Source organism: Armigeres subalbatus, chromosome 3 (assembly GCF_024139115.2).
Source record: "Armigeres subalbatus isolate Guangzhou_Male chromosome 3, GZ_Asu_2, whole genome shotgun sequence".
Classification (NCBI taxonomy): domain Eukaryota; kingdom Metazoa; phylum Arthropoda; class Insecta; order Diptera; family Culicidae; genus Armigeres; species Armigeres subalbatus.
The window spans coordinates 213,118,364-213,141,339 of NC_085141.1; the positions used below are offsets into that span (position 1 = coordinate 213,118,364).

At 41.9% G+C, this 22,976-nt stretch overlaps 3 protein-coding genes across 3 annotated transcripts in view; 2 read left to right on the forward strand and 1 right to left on the reverse strand.

The window, feature by feature from the left end:
• LOC134219259 (DNA replication ATP-dependent helicase/nuclease DNA2) overlaps positions 1-853 on the forward strand; it is a 44,177-nt gene extending 43,324 nt beyond the window's left edge. The window contains exon 10 of the mRNA XM_062697970.1: positions 497-853. Within this exon, the coding sequence (XP_062553954.1) occupies positions 497-793 (297 nt within the window). The 3' untranslated portion in view covers positions 794-853. The remainder of the gene's footprint in view (positions 1-496) is intronic.
• On the reverse strand, positions 844-2,024 carry LOC134219264 (coiled-coil domain-containing protein 86). The gene is made up of 2 exons (XM_062697987.1): positions 1,730-2,024; positions 844-1,146 (listed from the first exon to the last, which is right to left on the reverse strand). The coding sequence occupies exons 1-2, from the start codon at positions 1,948-1,950 to the stop codon at positions 855-857; spliced, it is 513 nt and encodes a 170-aa protein (XP_062553971.1). The 5' UTR covers positions 1,951-2,024; the 3' UTR covers positions 844-854.
• Positions 2,025-5,086: 3,062 nt separating this feature from the next.
• The window catches only part of LOC134225027 (ubiquitin-conjugating enzyme E2 L3-like), a 30,009-nt gene continuing 12,119 nt past the window's right edge, over positions 5,087-22,976 (forward strand). Inside the window, exons 1-2 of the mRNA XM_062704769.1 lie at positions 5,087-5,192; positions 5,429-5,524. Of these exons, the coding sequence (XP_062560753.1) occupies positions 5,166-5,192; positions 5,429-5,524 (123 nt within the window). The 5' untranslated portion in view covers positions 5,087-5,165. The remainder of the gene's footprint in view (positions 5,193-5,428; positions 5,525-22,976) is intronic.

The window sequence follows — 22,976 nt, forward strand, 5'->3', positions numbered from 1 at the left end:
TCAGTTTTTACGATGGAGCATTGGGCAACATGTTCCATGTGAGTCCAAGAAAATAGCTTCGGTAGATTTTGAGCGCCCATAATGACAAAAGACATCTAAGAACAAAACTGACAAAATGATTTGATTTTGACAATAAAATGTCAAAAATGACTTTAAAAAATTACGAAATTAGTTAGCATTAGACTATTTATGAACGTAATTCCCTTCGATTCAGTTGCAACTCAGCGTCTTCTTGGATATGCTCAGTGTACGGCTGACAAACTGCTGTATCATCAAAGGTTTGATGCATAAGTTTCTACCACTTTCTACTCAGAGTCCCGCCAGTAAATCTTCAAGTAACAAAAACTTTAAAAGAGACAGACCCTGAATAGCATGATTTCTTTAGTAACGTGACATAATGATGAATCTAGATTATTTTTAGGTTTTAAATGGAGGTCATCCTCCAAAAAATACTTGCCATAGATGTATCAAATCCCAAACTGTTGTTTCTTTGCAGATTATATTGTATTCTTGTACAAAATCAAATAACCCCGATGGAACCGGAACAAAATCTAACGCCCCAAGCCAATATGGAATTCTCGAGGATTATAGGAGACTGACGGTAGCAATAACCAGAGCCAAAAAGAAATTGATCGTCATTGGTGATACCGAGTGTCTTGAGAATTACACACCGTTTAAAAACTTATTCAAGTGTATCTCAACCCCAGGTAAGATAGTACTCCAAGACCATCGCCTCGGATTCGAATGGAGCGGTGTGTTCAACACACTGGACTCACTGCATGACTGCGAATAGAAATTATCGGACTCGAATTGCAAATAAATGCTCGAATTGCACACTGCCAATTTCTACTCAGCTAAACTACTTTTATTTTACTTAGGTCCCGTTTTTCAATCTGTCTAAGTTGTTTCTTGCGCATCCGCTTCAGTTTGGCGGGATTTTTAATAATTTGAACAATTTCCGATTTCTTCTCGTTCTCCATCCGACGCCGTTTGTTTTCGTCGCGCCGTTCTCTCTTCTCCACGTCCTGCTGTTTGCGCTCTTCCTTGATAGATCGAGAGAGCGCCTTGATCTGCTTCATCTCTTCACGATAGGCAAAATGCTTCGCCTGTGGCTTTCCCTTGACCGACTTCCGAACCGTCGCAAACCTGTCGAAAGAAAATAGGGAAAAAAAAACAATCGGTGTGGAATCTTTTATGAAGCTGTTTTAATCGATGTAAATCTAGTGTTTCGGGGTCTTTTGTGGCTGAACTGAAAACACCATGCAGAAGAGGGATATGGTTCGAATCTTGATGCGGCCTGGAAAATTATCCTGACTTCAATGGGTATTTATGATATTCAAAATGCATAGAACACACATGGTGTAAAACTTTTGCAGTCAAACTATGGAAATACAACGGAAACGAGATGTGTTGCCTAGTTAGAAGATACCTGCCCGAGCCTTCCACACTAACAAGCCAAGACCAATAACGTACCTATATGTAGTATAAATATTAGTACTGTCCAATGAGCAGCTCGAAGTAGCTCGAAGTTGTTCCCGTCCTGCTCGTTCTTTTTTGTCAACAAACGGGCATGAGCGTGACAGGAACAACTTCGAGCTACTTCGAGCTGCTCATTGGACAGCATTATTATTACCCTACGCAGTTTTACTTCAGTTCAGACGCCTTCCCGTAAAGTATGAGACTTCAGTATTTCTATGTGCAATGTTTCAATCGCAAATATCTGACCTACCGTTCTTTTTGAGTTTTCCATATTCGACCGGACTTCGGTTGACCCCGAGGAATGTCGTGTTCCGGCTTTGGAGGCTTCGCATGCTTTTTAGATGCTGTGGTCGGCGGTTTATTTTTCTCCTTTCCGGTATCACTCTTATCACTTTGTGCGGAAGCCGCTGCAGCTCTACTTTCGCTGCTAATTTTCAATAAAATATTGGAAATATCCGGTGCATGATCCATTTTGGTAAACCGAACGGATCGAAACAAAAACACATGTGCGAGTTTTAATTGGGTTTGGATTGGAAGTTGTGAAAGTGAAAATCAAAACAGGTATGTTATATTCAGGTCGAATAATTAATTCCCGCACAGTTGGACAAACGCGAACGACATACAGTAAAATATGGTAAGGCCCTGTCGGTAAAATTCAATAAACACGGAACCGCAAATCGGGCCGGGAAAAGGGTTTCAGAATTAAGGTTGGTATCGTGCTGGGTGGTGCGGATAGAGTCGATTTGGTTGTCAAACTGAAGCCAAAATTTTCTATTGTGCCGGAGCCAAACATTGAAGATTGTGGTTATGTTCGTTGCTGATCTAATATTGAGAAGTATTGTTATTATTTTGGGAAAAAATAAAAATAAACTTTGTTTGAGTTTTATATTCTTTGTAACAAATATTCTCACATTATATTTCGAGTGGAAAATTAGTGGGAATGCAACTAAAAAGCACTCGTTACGAAATTTCACGAGATTCAGCAGCTGATTGGAGCATAAATGTATGTAAACAATCGTAAAGTCATGTAGAGTCTAGCGCATTTGTGCGCTCTCATGTAGCGCGGAAAGAGAAATTCGAAGAGCGGGAAATATTTGACAGCCAAGTAACTGCAAAATAATTTTGTTTATGGGAGTGATTTCAAAATATCCCTCTGCTCGCTTGAGCGCAGAAAAGCGGCTCTATCCGCAGTACCCAGGTATCGTGTACAAAAGAAATTTCTTTTCCTATCTCAATCACATGTTAAATTCCGTTCACTGAATCGGAAAAGTGAAGAATCGAAACAAAATTCTTACAACAGTATCCACACAAAAAGAACAAAAAACAAAATTGGCATTTGTAAGGTTCCCACGTAAAGTAATGAGAGCTGTCACTTTACTTTCGGAAAAATATTCTGCTCGATTATTCCGTACGTAAAAGTGACAATTTGCTCCATGCAGATCAGTTGTCAAAATTCCCCTTGGTAATATTGAACAAAATTCCGTAACCTCTCTACTTTTTAAGTCGATACTAGCCTTTAATTAAAAAAAAGTATTTATGTTTATCCTCGCTTGTAAATATTATATAGGGGTCGTTAAAAAAATACGTCCATCGTTTTTCGGCATTTTCCACCCCCTCCCCCCTCCTGTCAAAAACTGTCACAAATCATTGACTCCCCCTCCCCCTGTACGTACATGTCCGTCCTACTCGTTCTTTTTTGTCAACAAATGGGCATGAGCAGGACAGGCAGAAACTTCGAGCTACTTCAAGCTCTCATTGGACAGCACTATTTTTTAATCCGGAAAATTACGAATTGGGTCCTAAAATGAAGAATCGATATTCGATTTTCTTTCAGGGAACGATGAAGGTAATCATTCTAAACGTGTCAGTTTTTCTTTAGACTCAAAAATCGAAAAGAACATTGTTTAATTTGAAATTGAAAAATAGATAAAAAAAAATGCTTCCTCGACATTTTTGTTCTTGTTTGACGTACGGATTCAAACGCACTAGCAAAACTCCGCAGGGCACTTGACTCAACCTTTGACAGTTAATATATGGGGCTGACGTTTTGGGCTGATGGTTCATTCCACAGACAAACAGACGTAACAGTTAGAACAATTTCCTGAACAATTCATCGCCCAGTTACTTTATCACCATCTCGCGTGCATGTTGCACGAAATGTTATTTAGTACGACAATGTCAACAGAAGGCGCTAGTGGTAGATGTCAAATCCAAAGGTAAACGATGCGCGCGCCTCTAGGTGTGAAACGAGTAATCAGTTTAGTTTAAAACGACCGTTCAAAGCATGGGCGATGGGAATTTCATCAGTGTTACGTCTGTTTGTCTGTGGTTCATTCGTTCTGAAATGTTGCACAGCCCGAAATTTGCCTTAAAATGTCTTAAACACAAAAATATTATTTTACTGATTTAGAATTTTACCAGAATTTTTATATCAACGGTACAAGTATTCTTGACCGATGCACTATCGTTTGCAAGCATAATCGAGGTAGGGCCATTGGTAGGGCTTTAGGACCCAATTAGCTAGATCCGGACTAACGAGTCGTCGGATTAGCGAGGTCGCACGCCCGTTTCAAATCACTCAGAGACTGAGTGAAATTGTATTGCAGTCTTACTGCAGTCTTATTGAAATCTTACTCATTTTTCGTGAAAAGTGGAACTACTCAAAATTTTCAATCCTCGAACCTGCGTTCGTGTTGGTGAGAAATGTCGGCGAAACCCTAATAGAAAAATTTGGCTTCAGTTTGACAACCAAATCGATTCTATCCGCACCACCCAGCTATAGACCTATGGGTAATTCCAAACATACACTGTCAAAAATATCTATATAAGATATATGTGTCGCCGTTATAAATTTTTGCAATAGCTCCACCCTAATATAATCGATACAGAACCACAAAAGATATTTTAGTTACTAGATAAAGATTTCGCTTCGGTTCCCTTTGTTCTGCTGTCCGGAACATGTTGGGTACCAAGCTATCAAATCGTATGTATTTTCCTTCTTTGACATTTAGCTCCCCTATCCTCGCCAGCAAAAGATGTTCCGGACCAAGCGACGACAGCGACAATCTTTATCTGGTAACTAAAATTGGTAATAAGCCCATATGATTACAAACCATGTTATTCTGTAACGCCATGAATAAACACCACAATAAACTTTTTTTATTTGATCTGTTGAAAAACGCGATGAAAAAAAAAATTTATTAGCTCGCAGAACTTGAGGCAAGAGGAGTTAATATTTTTGACAAGTTCCAAGAATATTATTGAGGATATGAAAATCAATTTAGTGAATATATTTCACAAAAACATTTCAATGCTTAAAAGGGCATATTTTTTAATCATTGGAAAGAATAAAGCCCCAAACGCAATACAACGGAACGGCGACGGAAACGGCAAATTTGACAGAAAATATATGGGCTAACTGTCAAATTTTCCGTTTCCGTCGCCGTTCCGTTGTATTGCGTTTGGGGCTTAAAAGTTGAAAAATTTCAGAAAGGACTAAAGAGAAAGCTAATTATCTTTTTCACTTTTCTCCGTGTATACACTCTGGGACGAGCTCGGGACCCGTGGCTTTTATTCCAAAAATAGTTCGGTAAATTTTCCAACGCCACTATAGATCGAAATGTCAATGTCAAAAACATGAATGCTGAAACTCAAAAATAAGTTTTTTTTCAGAAGCGACGTCCAAAATGGCAGCCACACGAAGACTTCAAAAGGTAATTTTGAAAATAAATCATTTATCTACCAAAATTACGTGCTAAAAAGTTTTAAAAGCTCTACTGAACAAGTGTTTAAACACTTATTCATCATACCGCATTAAAAATGAGTGATAATTTGTGCCCTCAAATGAACATTTTTGCCTCTTAAACATCCAAAGGATTGCAACAGTCATCAAGAAGAAAAAAAGATTTCGGTCTGAAATTACATTACTAATGTGCTGTGCCGTTTTCAGGAACTGGCTGACATCCGTGCATCCGGTTTGAGATCATTCAGGGACATAATCGTTGACGAAGGAAACTTATTGTTATGGTCCGGGTTGATCGTTCCGGTAAGTGATTCTCCGTTCTGTACTGTCTGACGAATTCGGGGTTTTCTGACTCATTATGCGGGAGACAAGAAAGCAAAAAAACTCATTGAAAGCAACGGTAAGAAATCATCCTTCATTGCGGCCCAAATACGTAGGGCCATATGTTGCGAAACGTGAAGTGATGATTTTTACCGATATGCTTGCGTTGATTACGGAAATGATAATTTTAATCTCATTAAGCGATGCCCCACTTACCCGCTGTTGACTTCTACCGCTTGCACTTATTTCCCCATCGAATGGTTGAAAGTTGAAGGTTAAGCTATTTATTTCGGTAGAAAACAGTCAATGTCAACAGCGATACCCTTTATTTTTTGTGTTACTGGTTACACCTTCCATCTTAGGTTCAGGTGACGAATTGTTTGAATCATAAAAGATTAGAGAATCCGAGCTTTTTAGATTATCGGCTTTATTCTCAGCGGATTACGTACATTTTGTGATTACGGCAATATTGGTTGCACAGCACATATGTCAACAGTATGCATTTTTTCTATTTCTAGCATTAGCATTTTCACTGAAATGTGTGACACTAGTTAACAGTATTGAATTGCTTCCTATCTAGATTGCTATTGGAAATTAATGGTTTCGAACCAAATTGAAAATAATAAAAGCATGGGACATCATATTTATTGAACATGTAGTTCAACTACCTTGATGAAGTTTCTTTCGCCGATAATTTGAGTTATATGTTATTCAGTCTGTACTGTCTGGCTGGCCTATAATAGTTAGAATATTTATATATAGATTCCGTTATCCATAGGCTGGTCCAGGATACTAACGCGATCAACATTATTTCTCTTATCGTTTTGCTACCCACTTTCCGGATGATTAACTGAAGTGATTTATGTAGCCGGTACTCGAAATGAAACGGAACTATTACTTTCATTAACGATCTAAGAAAAAAATGTCTGCTCTTATCGATAGACTGACCATACGTATGCTATTTAACGGAACAGTACAATTTTTACGCCTTATTACACTGCTTCGTCGTATTGTATTGTATGTTGATGTTGTATTCTAACAAATCCTCAATTTGTCCCGACTTTTCATTTATTCTTAAAAAGAGTTCCAAAATTCAATTTACGGGGACGAAACACATCAGAAATAGTGTGAGATGTTACACACTTGTTAGCTGCATGCTGAAAAACAGTCGCCTCCTCACATCTAGATATTGAAGAGACTATCGAGATAGGGAGAGATCGAGGAATAGATGGAAAATTGAAATGGGTACTAGATTCAAAAAAAGCTCGTTGCTATGTAAAACGATTAGACCACAATAATGTCGATTCTTGTTGTTGATATGTTTGTTATTGTCCAAAGATGGTCTAGTAGCCTACAAATTTGAACATATCGACATAAGGAGAGCGAATCCAGAACAAAATATTATAAGAACACATCGGGATAGATAGATATCGAGATACGGAGGTTATCGAGATATAGAATGTCCATATGTTGGTATGTAGATTGAAGAGACCGAGGAAACCATCGACATAGCGAGAGATATCGAGATACAGAACATCGAGTCGACTGTATATGTTCCATTGATACTGCTCGCAATTTTTGTACTGGAAGTGCCCCAGGGTGTTGAGTTTTTCCAAAAACTATTGATCTGTATCGAAGAAATCGAAAGATTCGGTGCCAATTTGTTCAAAAACAGTTTTTTGTTGTTTTCTCGAAATTGTGTAAAATAGATATATACAGGGTTGTTACAACTACGCGGATTTCGCGATTTTCGCGGATTTGGCGCGGATTCACATAACGATATAACCCTAAGTACAACGTACCCATGGATAAACCAGAATTCGAAGAAGAAGAAAATAAAATCTACAACGCAGCTGAAATGAACGGGTACGACAGGAAGTTTGTGGAAACAATTCTCCGAAAACACAAACGAAAAAGGCACCGCCAGGAAATTACAACACTGGAACCAGCAGCAGAGAAAAATAGAAGAATAAGTCTACCGTTTCATCCCAGAATAACCAACCCAATTAAGACCGCACTTCGACGACAGGGACTACAGGTAGTACACAAAAGCGAAAACACTTTACGTGATTTACTGTGTAACCTGAAGGATAGGGTTCCATCAGAAGAGCAGTCAGGAGTTTACCGAATCTCCTGTGATGACTGTTCTGCAGTCTACATCGGTCAGACCCGCCGCAAAATTAAGGTTCGTTTAAGGGAACACAAAAGTGCTGTGGAAACACGGAAGGAAGGAATCAGGACTGCCCTCTTCGATGACAGATGGTTTATGCGAAGCCGAAACTACATACGACGTGGTCAATTTGTTTCGTTCTCAATTCAGTAGTGTCTTTACAAATGAACATCTCGACTGTAGCCAACGCTACCAGGAATATTCCCCGCTTCGAAGCCGCTGAGCAGCCGTTCTTCGTTACCGATGATAATGTAATAACAGCTACTAAGGAATTGAAAAACTTCAATTGGATGCGGCCCGGATGGTATTGCGTCTATTATTGTGAAACGCTGCGCTGATACATACGCTTGCAAAGCCGTTAGCTGCAGTATTCAACCTTTCATTGACTACCGGTGTTGAATACGCCCCTAGCGTAAATGCGCACCCTATCACCCAAAACACACATAGATGCAAAGTAGTGATTATGACACACCTTCCCATCCATTATATTGCCCATGATTGAATGCCTTTGTAAGAGCTAGCTTTGTATTCGATCGAGAATCAAAACACGCAGTTTATCGTTGAAAGATTAAAACTAAACTCATAGCTCCTTAGCTCCTAAATTATACTTATTCTATAAAGAAGTGAAATCAAGAAATCGTGCTAATCTACAGAAGTTTACTAGGTAGTATCCTAAATTGAACATGCCTTAAAATCTTGTTATTCTAAACTAAATATCTATTCCACAGTGCTTGGCTAAAGTATCTAAATACTTAACCTAAAATCCTTTCTATATCTATATCTACGTGCAAAGGTAACTACTATTAATCGAACTATTTACATGAACTTATTCAACGGCTATTTTAGTACGGATTTATTTAGTCACACAGCACTAGTTTGTGAGTAGTAGCATATACGACCCCCGGTGATTCGAAGCCTAGATTCCTTCCGTAAACGTAGGACAAACGGGACTAAACGTAAGTGCAAATAGATAAAACAACATTGAACTTGATTCAGGACGGTGTAAAACCGTTATTTACATTGTAACGATTGTAGTCTGTAAGATGTAATATCATTGCAGGAATATATTAATACTAGGATAAGAACATAAATCCTCTCGTTCCGGTCGTTCCTCACCTGTATTAATATCTCGGAAATTCACCCGTCAATTGGTTGGCTAATCTCCAACATTTTAATATATTCGTTTACGAGTCGGCGCGGTCAGATACGGTATGTCGAATCGAGGTCGGTCAAATAAAGGCAGCAATGCCGGTGGTAGTGAAAAAGGTGCAATCGGTGGTGTGCAAGTGGTGGTCACAAGTGAAACTATTGAACCAGAACCCTCCTTCCCAGGACAGTCGTGCAGAGTTTGCCGTACAAGCGACACCGAAGAGATGGTGAGGTGTGATACATGTCTCAAATGGTACCACTTTACCTGCGTTGGCGTCACTCAAGCTATCGAGAATAATCCTTGGGACTGTGTATACTGCGCGCAATCACTGAACGTTCCTGGTAAGCTACCAAGTCGGAGAGACGGCGGAATTTCCTGCGGTGGTACAAAGAAGAAGCAGACTGTCAAGGTTTCTGGTGGTAGCAACAAATGTTCGCAGCCGAATGATCTGCTCACACCCAAATCGTCGAATCCATGTCAGACAGGACTGGGGCTGGAACCTAAAAAGAACGAGAAGAAGAAGTCATCGAAAGGAAAAACGGATATACCGGATCATCTCTCCCAAGATCAGCAGCAGGTAAAACAGATCGCCGAGTTAACACTGAAAGAATACGCAATTCCTGCGATCATTAGTAAAAACCGCCATCTAAAACTAGCGCCGAGGAATTATTGAAGGAGACGGACGGTCGCCCACCGAAAAACAACAGCGGAAGAAGTAATTCAATAGTTTCCGGTGCCTCTAACAGATCTACACAATCTCTCGCCAAACTGCGACTGCAAAAACTTGAAGAAGAACGGATCCTTAAGCAAAAGAAGATTGAACAGGAACAAGCATACTTGGATGAGAAATACAAACTACTGGAAGAGCTAGCAAGTGATGACGGATCAAACATGTACAGCGAATCGGAAGCCATAGAAAATGGATACCTCAAGCCCAATCAAGTCACCATTCACAACCGGAGGATCAGCGTTCGTTACCTGAAGAATCAATTGCATCTGAATCATTCGTAACTAGAAATCAACAACGCAACGATCGAACTAGAACATTTGTGAATGCACAACGTAACGTCCAGCAGCGTATTCCAGAGTGCATCGCTCACGCACCACAACCCGAAGAAGAAATCTGTTCACTAACTAGAAACCAGTTAGCAGCACGACAGGCTATATCCAAGGATCTGCCCCAGTTTTCCGGTAATCCCGAGGATTGGCCTCTATTTATAGCCACATTCAATAACACAACGGCCATGTGTGGTTTCACGAACGACGAAAACATATTTCGGTTGCAGAAAAGTCTTCGAGGCCGTGCTTTCGAAGCTGTAAGGTGCCGTTTGGTTCATCCTTCTAACGTTCCTGGTGTATTGAAAACGCTTAAGATGATGTTCGGACAGCCTGAATCCATAGTTCATACGCTCATAGAAAAAATCCACTCCCTACCGGCCATAAGAGAGGATAAGCTTGAAACTCTGGTGGACTTCGCCGTGAGCGTGGAGAACTTTTGTGCAACTGTAGATGCCTGCGGCCTGGACGAATACCTCTACAACGCAACTCTTCTACACCAGCTTGTGGGCAAGCTACCTCCCACAATTAAACTGAACTGGGCACAGCACAGGGTTTCCCTTCCAAGTGTCAACCTAGCATCATTCAGTAATTGGGTTTACTCGCTTGCGGAAGCTGCCAGCACAGTGACCGTTCCAAATATCACCCATTCTACAACAATGAAGAGTGAGAGAAGTGGAGCGAAGAAAGGGAATGCCTTTGTGAACGCCCACTCAGAGAGCAATCTACCTGAGTACCATACATCGCGCCCATACAACAGAAGGAACATCAACGAATGCCGTGTGTGCAGTGAAACTTGCAAATCAATAGACAATTGCAAGCGCTTTCTGGAACTTTCTCGTGATTCGCGCTGGGCCATAGTGAGAGAATTTGGACTCTGTCGTCGTTGCCTCTCTCGTCACGACGGTGAATGCAAAGCCAAACCTTGCGGGAGAAACGGATGCCAGTTTAAACATCATATGCTGTTGCACAATGATCAAAAACAGCAACTACAAACTACTTCAGGATCATCTTCACCGTCAACATTGTCATCAGAGCACGCCCCGAGCGGGGAGAACCCGGCAGCAGGACCTAGTTCAACATCGCACAGCTGCCACACGCATCAGACAAAATCAAGCGACATACTTTTCCGTTATATTCCCGTTGTGCTGTACGGAGCGCATAAATCAATTCGCACACATGCATTCCTGGACGACGGTTCTGATCTTACGTTACTTGACGAAGAGTTAGCCCACGAGCTACAGCTGAACGGAGAAATAAGATCCCTTTGTCTACACTGGACCGGGGAACGCAGCGTCAAGAGGTTAAGTCGAAGGTTATCGAGCTAGAAATAGCCGGCTCACGAAATGGGTCCAAAAGATTCGCCATCAGCGGTGTGCGTACCGTAAAGAACTTCTACTTCCACATCAAACTATGGATATGGAGGAGCTTTCTTCACTACACTCTCATCTAAAGGGAATTCCAATTGACTCATACCATGGCGTTCGACCTCGAATGTTAATCGGACTGAAGAACCAGCATCTCAGCATCGCTCTCAAGTGCCGCGAAGGAAAGCCGAATGATCCTGTAGCTATCAAAACTCGATTAGGCTGGACGGTGTGTGGTGCTGGTACAGCAGAATCTGCAACCAGTCCGGTGCACTCTGTCTACCATATAGGTTCTAGTGAGAACTATCGACAATCCGACGACGATCTGCACCAAACTATTAAAGAGTATTTTGCACTGGACAGCATGGGGATTATGAAGCCACAGGAAATAAGTCTGTCTGTTGACGATCAACGAGCACAATCTCTTCTTCAATCACAAACCAAGCTCATAGGACAACGCTACGAAACCGGTTTACTCTGGCGCCACGACTCAATCCGTCTGCCGGACAGCCAAGCGATGGCTATACGACGTTTTTACTGTCTCGAGAAGCGCATGAAGAAGGACGAAGCACTCGCAAACATACTGAGTTTTCTCCCTCCGAACATCCGAACACCTGAACAAAGGTTACATACGAAAGTTATCCGAGGACGAGCTACGCCAATCATTTCATCGCATCTGGTACCTTCCCATGTTCCCAGTAACAAACCCAAACAAGCCAGACAAGGTGAGAATAGTTTGGGACGCGGCTGCTGAGGCTTTTGGGACATCACTCAACTCAGCGTTATTGAAAGGCCCAGAAAACTCCTCATCCCTGTTTGCTGTGTTGACTCGATTTCGAGAGCACCCCATAGCTCTGACAGGTGACATACGGGAGATGTTTCATCAAGTTCTCATCCGGAATGAAGACCAACAGTGTCAACGCTTCTACTGGAGAGACGATAACGGCCAGATAGCGACCTACGCGATGTGCGTGATGACCTTTGATGCTTGCTGCTCCCCTAGCTGTGCCCAGTATGTTATGAGATTGAACGCCGCTCGCTTTGCTCAAGACTATCCAGCAGCAGTGGAGGTGATAGAGAACAGACATTACGTAGATGATATATTGGTTAGCGTGGACACTGAAGAGGAAGCCATCAAACTAGCTCAGGACGTGAAGTTCGTGCACTCACAGGGTGGGTTCGAAATCCGAAATTGGACCAGTAATTCTCGGCGTGTCCTGGAATGCATGCATGGAAGTACCGACGAGGAAAAAAGCTTAGACCTCTCACCACAGATGACAACAGAAAAAGTACTTGGAATGTGGTGGTGTACCTCTACAGACGTCTTCACCTTCAAGGTCAAATGGGATCGTTACGATACAGACTTGTGGGAAGGTAATCGCCGACCTACGAAACGGGAGGTTCTACGAGTTCTAATGACGATATTTGATCCGCTAGGCCTTATCGCACCATTCTTGATGTTTTTGAAAATACTTCTGCAAGAAATCTGGCGAAGCGGAATCAAATGGGACCAGAAGATTGACGACAATGCCTTTGGCAAATGGTGTAGTTGGCTTAGCGTGCTGCCCTTGGTAGAGCAAGTTCAAATAAAACGGTGTTTTTGTCCCCAGCTAGCCCCGAAATACTACGAGGTACAACTACATACATTTGTAGACTCTAGCGAGAATGGTATGGCCGCTGCATGCTACCTTCGATTCGTTCAAGATGAAGCCGTTCACTGCTGTCTAGTCGCTGCCAAAACAAGAGTCGCCCCGCTAAAATATCACTCGATCCCACGGCTCGAGCTTATGGCAGCTGTTATCGGAACAAGACTCTCCCGAACTGTACTCGATTCTCTCTCGTTCAATGTGAGCAAACTGTTCTATCACTCTGACTCTCGGGATGTAATCTGTTGGTTATACTCAGATCATCGCCGGTACACACCGTTTGTTGCATGCCGAGTCAGCGAAATATTGGAAGCAACAGAACTAGATCAATGGCGCTGGGTTCCCACAAAGCTCAATGTCGCAGATGAAGGAACAAAGTGGGGAAAGCTGCCAGATATGACTACAGATTCCAGATGGTTCAATGGACCACAATTCCTGCAGCAACCAGAGAAAGAATGGCCATCTCAATTAGCAAGAAACAGCCAGACGGATACGGAGCTTCGCCCCCGTCTTTTAACTCACCACGCCATCTCGAGTCCGGCAATCCACGTCTCTAGTTGGAAGCGGCTAATCACGATATCCGCGTTCGTTCATCGTTTTATCGGAAACTGTCGTAGAAAAATACAGAAGAAATCCATTATCTGCGACACATTATCTACGGAGGAGTTGCAGATCGCCGAACGTTCCGTTATACGTCAAGCCCAGCGAGAAGTTTACCCATCCGAAATAGCTGCTCTCAAGGACTCCATGAATGGACCGACAAACTGCATTCCGAAGGCCAGTCCACTGTTCAAACTGACTCCCTGGCTAGACGACCAAGGTCTACTGCGAATGCGAGGAAGGATAAGTGCCTGCAGTTTAGCAACCGAAGACGCTAAAAACCCGATAATTCTCCCACGTGACCACCACACCACCTCACTCATAATTTCACATTATCATAATAAGTACCACCACATAAATCACGAAACCACGATAAATGAACTCAGACAGAGATACTGCATACCTCGTCTACGTGCGACGTATGCGAAGATACGCTACAACTGTCAATACTGTAAGAATCATCGTGCCGTACCAAGGCCTCCAATAATGGCCGACCTCCCTCCGGAACGACTCGATGCATTTGCACGGCCTTTCACCCATATCGGTATCGATTACTTCGGCCCAATCGAAGTTGCCTTAGGCCGTCGCGTTGAGAAACGGTGGGGAATGTTGATTACATGCCTAACCATTCGAGCCATCCATATCGAAGTGGTGCATACTCTGAGTACCGATTCCTGCATCATGGGGCTCCGTAACTTCGTAGCACGCAGAGGTACACCAAAGACCATCTACAGTGACCATGGAACCTGCTTCATAGGCGCTAGTCGCGAATTACTAGAGGCTGCGACGACAATCAATCAGGACGAGATTATGAAGGAGTTTAGTAGCACTGAAATATCTTGGAAGTTCATTCCACCAGCTTCGCCACACATGGGCGGTAGTTGGGAACGCCTTATTGGTACCGTGAAGCGCAACCTAATGGAAATTCGCCCCTGCATAAGCCCAATGACGAGATCCTGAGAAATCTTCTAACTGAGATCGAGAACACGGTTAACTCTCGGCCACTAACACACGTCCCGGTAGATGACGAATCTGCAGCTGCGCTTACCCTAATCACTTCCTTCTGGGGTCATCTGACGGGACGAAGCCCCTATGTGCTCTGGACGACAGAGGTAAAATGCTACGAAGAAACTGGCGAATGTCTCAACAACTAGCTAACCTGTTCTGGAAGCGTTGGCTGAGTGACTATTTGCCAGAAATCACACGCAGGACTAAATGGTACGAGTACCTGAAGCCAATCGAGATTGGCGATATAGTTGTCATCGCAGATCCGAAGTTACCCAGAATGTGTTGGCCCAAAGGTAAGGTCATCCAAACTAACATCAACAGTAAAGATAAGCAGGTAAGGTCAGCAACCGTGAGAACAGTCAACGGGTATTCGAGCGTCCTGTATCAAAGCTGGCCGTTTTAGATGTAAGATGCGTACAACAGTAAGCTGATCCAATGGTCAGCGTACCTGGGGAGTGTTGAATACGCCCCTAGCGTAAATGCGCACCCTATCACCCAAAACACACATAGGTGCAAAGTAGTGATTATGACACACCTTCCCATCCATTATATTGCCCATGATTGAATGCCTTTCTAAGAGCTAGCTTTGTATTCGATCGAGAATCAAAACACGCAGTTTATCGTTGAAAGATTAAAACTAAACTCATAGCTCCTTAGCTCCTAAATTATACTTATTCTATAAAGAAGTGAAATCAAGAAATCGTGCTAATCTACAGAAGTTTACTAGGTAGTATCCTAAATTGAACATGCCTTAAAATCTTGTTATTCTAAACTAAATATCTATTCCACAGTGCTTGGCTAAAGTATCTAAATACTTAACCTAAAATCCTTTCTATATCTATATCTACGTGCAAAGGTAACTACTATTAATCGAACTATTTACATGAACTTATTCAACGGCTATTTTAGTACGGATTTATTTAGTCACACAGCACTAGTTTGTGAGTAGTAGCATATACGACCCCCGGTGATTCGAAGCCTAGATTCCTTCCCGTAAACGTAGGACAAACGGGACTAAACGTAAGTGCAAATAGATAAAAACAACATTGAACTTGATTCAGGACGGTGTAAAACCGTTATTTACATTGTAACGATTGTAGTCTGTAAGATGTAATATCATTGCAGGAATATATTAATACTAGGATAAGAACATAAATCCTCTCGTTCCGGTCGTTCCTCACCTGTATTAATATCTCGGAAATTCACCCGTCAATTGGTTGGCTAATCTCCAACAACCGGATTGTTTCCGAACTGCTGGGAACAGTCATATTTATTCCCAGTTATCAAAACAGGATGCAAGAGGACTGTTTCAAATTATCGGGGAATAGCTGCGCCAAGCGCCATTGTTAAGCTGTTTGAGCTGATTATTCTCAAAGAACTGGTTCAGAAGTATGCACATTACATATCGAACGACCAACACGGGTTTATGCCTAATCGATCGACGACTACTAACCTATGGATGCCATTTAAGGCTGCCTCACACCTCGGGAAAATTTTCCAGCGGATTTTGAGCCCCGTGTATTTTAAATGGGGCCGGGATTTTGATTTTCCGTGTCCAAATTCCGAAAACATCGCATATGCAAAAATGCATGGGGAAAAAATCCGCGAACCAAATTCCCGAGGTGTGAGGCTACCTTTATACAGACCTTTCAGCAACATTCGACAAGACAACAAATTTAACAAATTAGGCATTAATAATGTTACCCGGGACTAGCTACTGCGAGGCTAGGGAGGGAAGACAATAACAGGGTCGTTAACTTTGATCCACACACACACACACTAGCCCTTCACCTACAGTAGGAGCATACACACGTGAGTAGCGCAACACGTGCTCTCTGCTGTGACAAAGCGGAAAGGTTGCCAAAAGATATCGTGACAAAATTTAATGCTCAAAAGCTTACCGAAATAAGACAGTACCTGACCTCTGCGGGCGAGGCTTGACGACTCCTTTGTGAGTCCGGAGGACGACAATAAAGCAAAAAGAAGAAGAAACCTCAGGGAGTGCTTGCTCTAGAAAGAATATGCTACCTACGCAACTTGTTTCATTTTACATGCTTATTTATTGGCCTACGTTGGCCTTTCTATAGTGACGTCATATAAATGTAGGGGTACTTATCACTCGTTGGCCTCTTAGGGCATATGATGTCGCTGGTAGACGGCATCCGAGGACCGGAATCGGCGAATGGTTGCCGGTAGCAGCTGCTTCGGGGACCGATCACTTGATCGGTGAATAGATCCACGGGATAGACTCCAATCTCACCGTCGTGGCGACGATCGGACGTTGATTCAGCGTAGGCAGCGATGCGATGGTGACACGTGGACCTTCTGGTTCGCTCCACCGGCTTGGCAGAAAACAATGCTGGTTGCAGGAGGTTTGCTCAGCGAACTGGTGGCTTACAGCGATGGCGGCTCGGCAGGCTGACGAGAGGGTTGCTTGGCTGAGCGGACGTGTGACTGATGCGATGACGGCATTGCCGACCGGCTTTTGGCTACCGGGCGACACGATGGTTGGTTGAAACGGGCACACAGCTGGCTAATAGCGATGGCTGATTCGTCGGCCGGCTGTTGGCTACCGGGGCGACAAGATGGTCGTTTGCTCGGGCGATGGAATGCCCACTGTCGGTCCACAGACCTCGATTAGACGTGAGGGATGCCCGTGCGCGTCGGAAAGCCACAGAACCTACTTCCAGCAATTACCGTCCTGCCAAGCAACACAAAAAGAAGAAAAAGGCCACTAAACGGACCTGCGGATATAATTAGTACCCCCTTTATGACGTCACTTTCCAATTACTCCTACTTATTTATACGAGCGAATTACCTTTTTCTTGTAGATAATGATGATTTTACAATTTGGTTGATTAACGATTTGCCACGTGTGGTGGTTTAGATCTTTAAGCTATAATAACATGCGAACAACATATAAATTAGCAATGGCTGCCACTAACAATGCCTTATATAACTGACCGTACTATCACAATTATTCCCGTACTATTGTTTTCCGTACTACTTATTGTCTTTGTCTAGACCACACACTAACTTCGAGATTAGCACTTAGAAATCTTCTTCAGTTTAACTTGGTTTAACTGGTTACCACTTCAATTTAATTTTAATTTTTCCGGTGCGCACTACGATTCCCGTAGGAGGTCACGGACAGACTATCCTCGTTCGGAATCAAGCTGAGCTATTTAATAATTAATTACGATCGAACAACGAACCAAGCCGATGTTGTTCTTTCAATTTGGCAACCATTCTCTCCTGAGACAACGGAGAGCAAATGAACGAAGTGGTGAGCGTTCTATTTTTTATGCTCACGCTCAAACCGCTGTAAATGAATGACTGAGTGACGCGTATATGCAATTGGTCTTTACCATTTTATCTTAGTGAGAAGGATCTCATCTTCTCACTAACATGAGATGGGATTATTACACGGTGGGTTGAAGGACAGGAAACCATCGCTTGCGGAGGAGCCGCGAGTAACATTGGTAGCCGCAGGTTACAATAACTCCATGCTCGGTTGGCTTCAATCTTATTTAACTGGACGGAGTATCGCGGTTAAAATTGAAGATCACATTTCACTGCCCTTTCCGGTTTGGTCTGACGTTCCACAGGGAAGCCATTTGGGGCCGTTTTTATTCCTGTTGTATATGAACGACGTTAATTTTGTGCTCAAATGCCTTAAACTATCGTATGCCGACGACATGAAGCTATATTATTATGTTCCTGCAACAACAATTCGAAGTGTGTGCTGAATGATGCCGCATAAACCGAATGACATTAAATGTCGCAGAATGTTCTGTCATATTTTTCGGCCGCAAACATTCGCTCTTCCTATTCGATTACGCTTTGGAAGATAACCAGCTTCAACGCGAATCGACAGTCAAGGATAATGTGACCAGACGTCCCGCGTTTCGCGGGACAGTCCCGCATTTTCACTATTTGTCCCGCGCAAGGATTGAATCCTAAAGAGAAAGAGCAAGTCTCTCACTTATCATCTCTGTATACATATACGATATGTAGCATACCGCGAGAGACTTTTTTCGCAAGCTGTCATGATAGAGAACTGATTCGGGATGCGATACCCCATGATAAATTTCTTTTAGAAAGCTCCAAATGTGGGGAGCACTGGCTCTGATGATGCATTTCAATTTGTTCGGCACACCTGTGCAGTAACCAACACGAAAGGAGCGAAAACAAAGTGAGAATCACCATTTTTCTGTGGGGGCTGCCTATCCGATTCTGTTTTCTCGCACTTGTATACAAGTTTGATAAAATTGTTATCATGGCTTGTTATGATTCGGAACAGTTTTTGCCTCTCTTTTATCGTTGTTCGTTATCTATTGAGAGTGATTTCTGCAAACCCTGGTCCCGCGCTAAAAAGCGTCCCGCGAAACGTCCTGCATTTAACTTATTTCTAGATAATATCTTGCGAAATAAAGAAAAATAGAATACATAATTAGCTTTTCTCAGTATTTTCAAAGGTTTTTACTGAAGCAAACGTTTTGTAAGGCAATCATATGGATCTAGGGTGGTCTAACCGGTGGTACCGAAACCGGTAATACCGGTATTACCGGCCAATTTTGGGCACCGAAAATACCGGTGTTAGAGACGGAAAATACCGGTATTTTTGATTTTTCCAATTTTGCTGTCAGTTTAAAAAATCTCGAATAATTTTGACCTACTTTCATCAACTCAACTGCCTGTAATCGCATATCTGTCCCATATAAACAGAAAATCCAGCATAGATGGGACAAATATTTGGTAACACGCAGTAAAGACTCATCGAGCATGAAATACATCAATTAAATGCGCGCATGAGTAACTTTGCCCAAGTAAGCATCATGGACGAAGCTAACGTTACAACTAGAGATGGGCGCTCCGCTCAGGAGCTGTTCCAAAGATTCGCTTCCTTACATTGAGCTGATGAGCCATGGATCTTTTTTAAAGAAGCCCAGCTCAGCAGCTCACTTTAAATTGATGAAATCATTATCAAACACGCGCCTAGAGAAACTCCCTCGAGCGTACGCACTCGAGTACGCGCGCTGTTGTATTTTGTACAGCACAAACGAAAATACCACGCTCTCGGTACACAACACAAGCGAGCTTGTATGAGCATTCCAGTCCAGTACCGCGCACGTGCTGATCGTTTATTATTTGCACCTCAAGCACCATCAAGCCAAGCGACAGAACCATCTAGCCAAGCAACAGAAATCATTTCTGCTGCAGAGAGAATAAGAAACACACAAGCAAAAATAATCCAACTAGCTTGCCGCCTATTTCTTAACCCATACCCACATACTCGGCGCTACGAACGAACACACAAAAAAAAACCTAGTAGTGCGGTAGCGAACGAACCGTACTAAGCAAAAGATCCGAAGATCAGAACAACTCTCAGTTCCGCTCATGTCGTCGTCAGTCTCGAAATTGCTGTGACATGGAAGCAAGAGCTGCGCCACTAGCTCAGATCCGTGAGACACGGATCTCGATCCGGATCAGTCGCGACCGATTCTAGCGAGCGAACCGTGTGGTTCAAACGAACTGAGCTGGGTGCTGTGTCTTGCACGGAGCGGATCTTTTACTTGCGACGGGTTTTCCCGTCAGCATACTGCTACATGTGCACTCGGTTTGTTTGTAGCACCGTGCTCTGTATTTTTTTACTCTCTTGTTTTTATTTCTCTCGCATTTCGGGAACCAATATAGATGAATGGGCTCGCTTGTATGAAAATGTCAACTACGCGTGGTTAGAAGGGTTAGAAGCGCGCGCAAACAAGGCATTGATTTACTGCACCCAGTATGAAGAGAACTTATGACACGTGATATGGTTCATATACATATCAGAGACTAGGGACCGAATTATTTAAATTAACCAGTGGCGTTTCCTAACCTCAATCTACCTGTGCACTGGACTTAAATTTAAGGATTTTTGTGCGGTAATGTAAAGAACAACTAGATTTTGATTAGTTTAAACGACTCTGATAATTTTATTTTCCATTTGGGCTGCAGAAATATCAAAATTTTCATTTTTCGCATCAGTGCACAGGTAAAAAGTGAGGTTACGCGACGCCACTGAAATTAACGATTTGAGAAACGTTATCAACAAAATGTAACTTAGAATTATGAATAGAAAATAATGTTGAGTTAGTTTTTGTATAGAAATAAATGTGATAGTTCTAAATGAACTCCTAGACTTCAAAACTAGACGGTCAGAAAAAGCGTAATAAATGTTATTAGTTTAAAATTGTCGGTTTTTCAATAGAAATTATTACCTCACTGTAGCTAAACATTTTAAAAATTTCAAAGAAAGGTAAATAGATGAATGATGAACGAATGAATAAATCAATGAATGACATAAATTTTTCAAATTTTTGAACAATAATTAAAATAATAATATTATCAATTATGTTTTATTATATGTAGCATTAAAGAACTGAAGAGCTGATCCAAGGAGCTGACTCTTTTCAATGAGCTGAACGGATCAGATCCGCTCACTGCAATGAGCTGTTTTGCCCATCTCTAGTTACAACAAACAACGATCAACATCGTCATCAATCATACTTGTTAATTTATTATCTTAGCCATCTGTCACTGCGAATGACTTTTTCTTCAATGAACATTGTTGATATCGTCGAGAATTTTCCCGCAATGTATGAAATTGTGAAAAAGTACGAGCCATAGTAGTTCTTTTCCGGAGACCACCTGTGAAAAACGATTTTCTGCAAAAATATGTCCGTAGCGTCCCAATTTACGTAGGAACAATTATCAAATCAAGCCACTATTTTGATGCTTTTAACTTTAAAGGAATAAATCCAAGAGAGACGATTCAAATACGCCGATCATTTTTTTTTTTTGAATAATTATGCCGTGAAGCAATTAATCAGAAACGATTTTGGCATTTTCTTCGAGGCATCCAAAGCTACTTTGATTAAGCAAGCGTATGGGATCTTGAAGCATCTTATGATTCCTGATGCGATCGTTGAAACAGAGACAATGATCATACCTGACGATCGGTACGAAGAAGATGTCTCTATGGATTTTTTTTTCTGGTTTATCGGTTAAAGAACAAGTAGTGAAGAGACTGTAGCAAAGCAAAACACTTACGTTGCTGGTGGCAAATACGTTAACGCCAGGATCCTTGCATACAATCCGTAAGGAATTCTCCTATTATGAATCGGAAGGGATAAAGGGCAAGTACACTCAACCCTCTTTTTACGGCAGTTTTTTTTACGTCACTTCGTTTTACGGCCTCCTTTTTACGGCACGTGACGTAAAAAGAATTTGAAACATTATTGACATCCAAAAGTAAGCCTATGAGAAGGCACTCTTAGAAACCCAAAGAACAAAGTGGATGCTTTGTATACACTAGAGATGGGCAAAACAGCTCATTGCAGTGAGCGGATCTGATCCGTTCAGCTCATTGAAAAGAGTCAGCTCCTTGGATCAGCTCTTCAGTTCTTTAATGCTACATATAATAAAACATAATTGATAATATTATTATTTTAATTATTGTTCAAAAATTTGAAAAATTTATGTCATTCATTGATTTATTCATTCGTTCATCATTCATCTATTTACCTTTCTTTGAAATTTTTAAAATGTTTAGCTACAGTGAGGTAATAATTTCTATTGAAAAACCGACAATTTTAAACTAATAACATTTATTACGCTTTTTCTGACCGTCTAGTTTTGAAGTCTAGGAGTTCATTTAGAACTATCACATTTATTTCTATACAAAAACTAACTCAACATTATTTTCTATTCATAATTCTAAGTTACATTTTGTTGATAACGTTTCTCAAATCGTTAATTTCAGTGGCGTCGCGTAACCTCACTTTTTACCTGTGCACTGATGCGAAAAATGAAAATTTTGATATTTCTGCAGCCCAAATGGAAAATAAAATTATCAGAGTCGTTTAAACTAATCAAAATCTAGTTGTTCTATACATTTCCGCACAAAAAATCCTTAAATTTAAGTCCAGTGCACAGGTAGATTGAGGTTAGGGAAACGCCACTGGTTAATTTAAATAATTCGGTCCCTAGTCTCTGATATGTATATGAACCATATCACGTGTCATAAGTTTTCTCTTCATACTGGGTGCAGTAAATCAATGCCTTGTTTGCGCGCGCTTCTAACCCTTCTAACCACGCGTAGTTGACATTTTCATACAAGCGAGCCCATTCATCTATATTGGTTCCCGAAATGCGAGAGAAATAAAAACAAGAGAGTAAAAAAATACAGAGCACGGTGCTACAAACAAACCGAGTGCACATGTAGCAGTATGCTGACGGGCAACCCCGTCGCAAGTAAAAGATCCGCTCCGTGCAAGACACAGCACCCAGCTCAGTTCGTTTGAACCACACGGTTCGCTCGCTAGAATCGGTCGCGACTGATCCGGATCGAGATCCGTGTCTCACGGATCTGAGCTAGTGGCGCAGCTCTTGC

Bases quoted from the DNA above. Each gene is read 5' to 3' on its own strand.
- LOC134219264 (XM_062697987.1), bottom strand. From the start codon at position 1,950: ATGGATCATGCACCGGATATTTCCAATATTTTATTGAAAATTAGCAGC. The intron at 1,147-1,729 runs GTAGGTCAGATA...TTCTTTCGACAG, and splicing joins TGGAAAACTCAAAAAGAACG to GTTTGCGACGGTTCGGAAGT.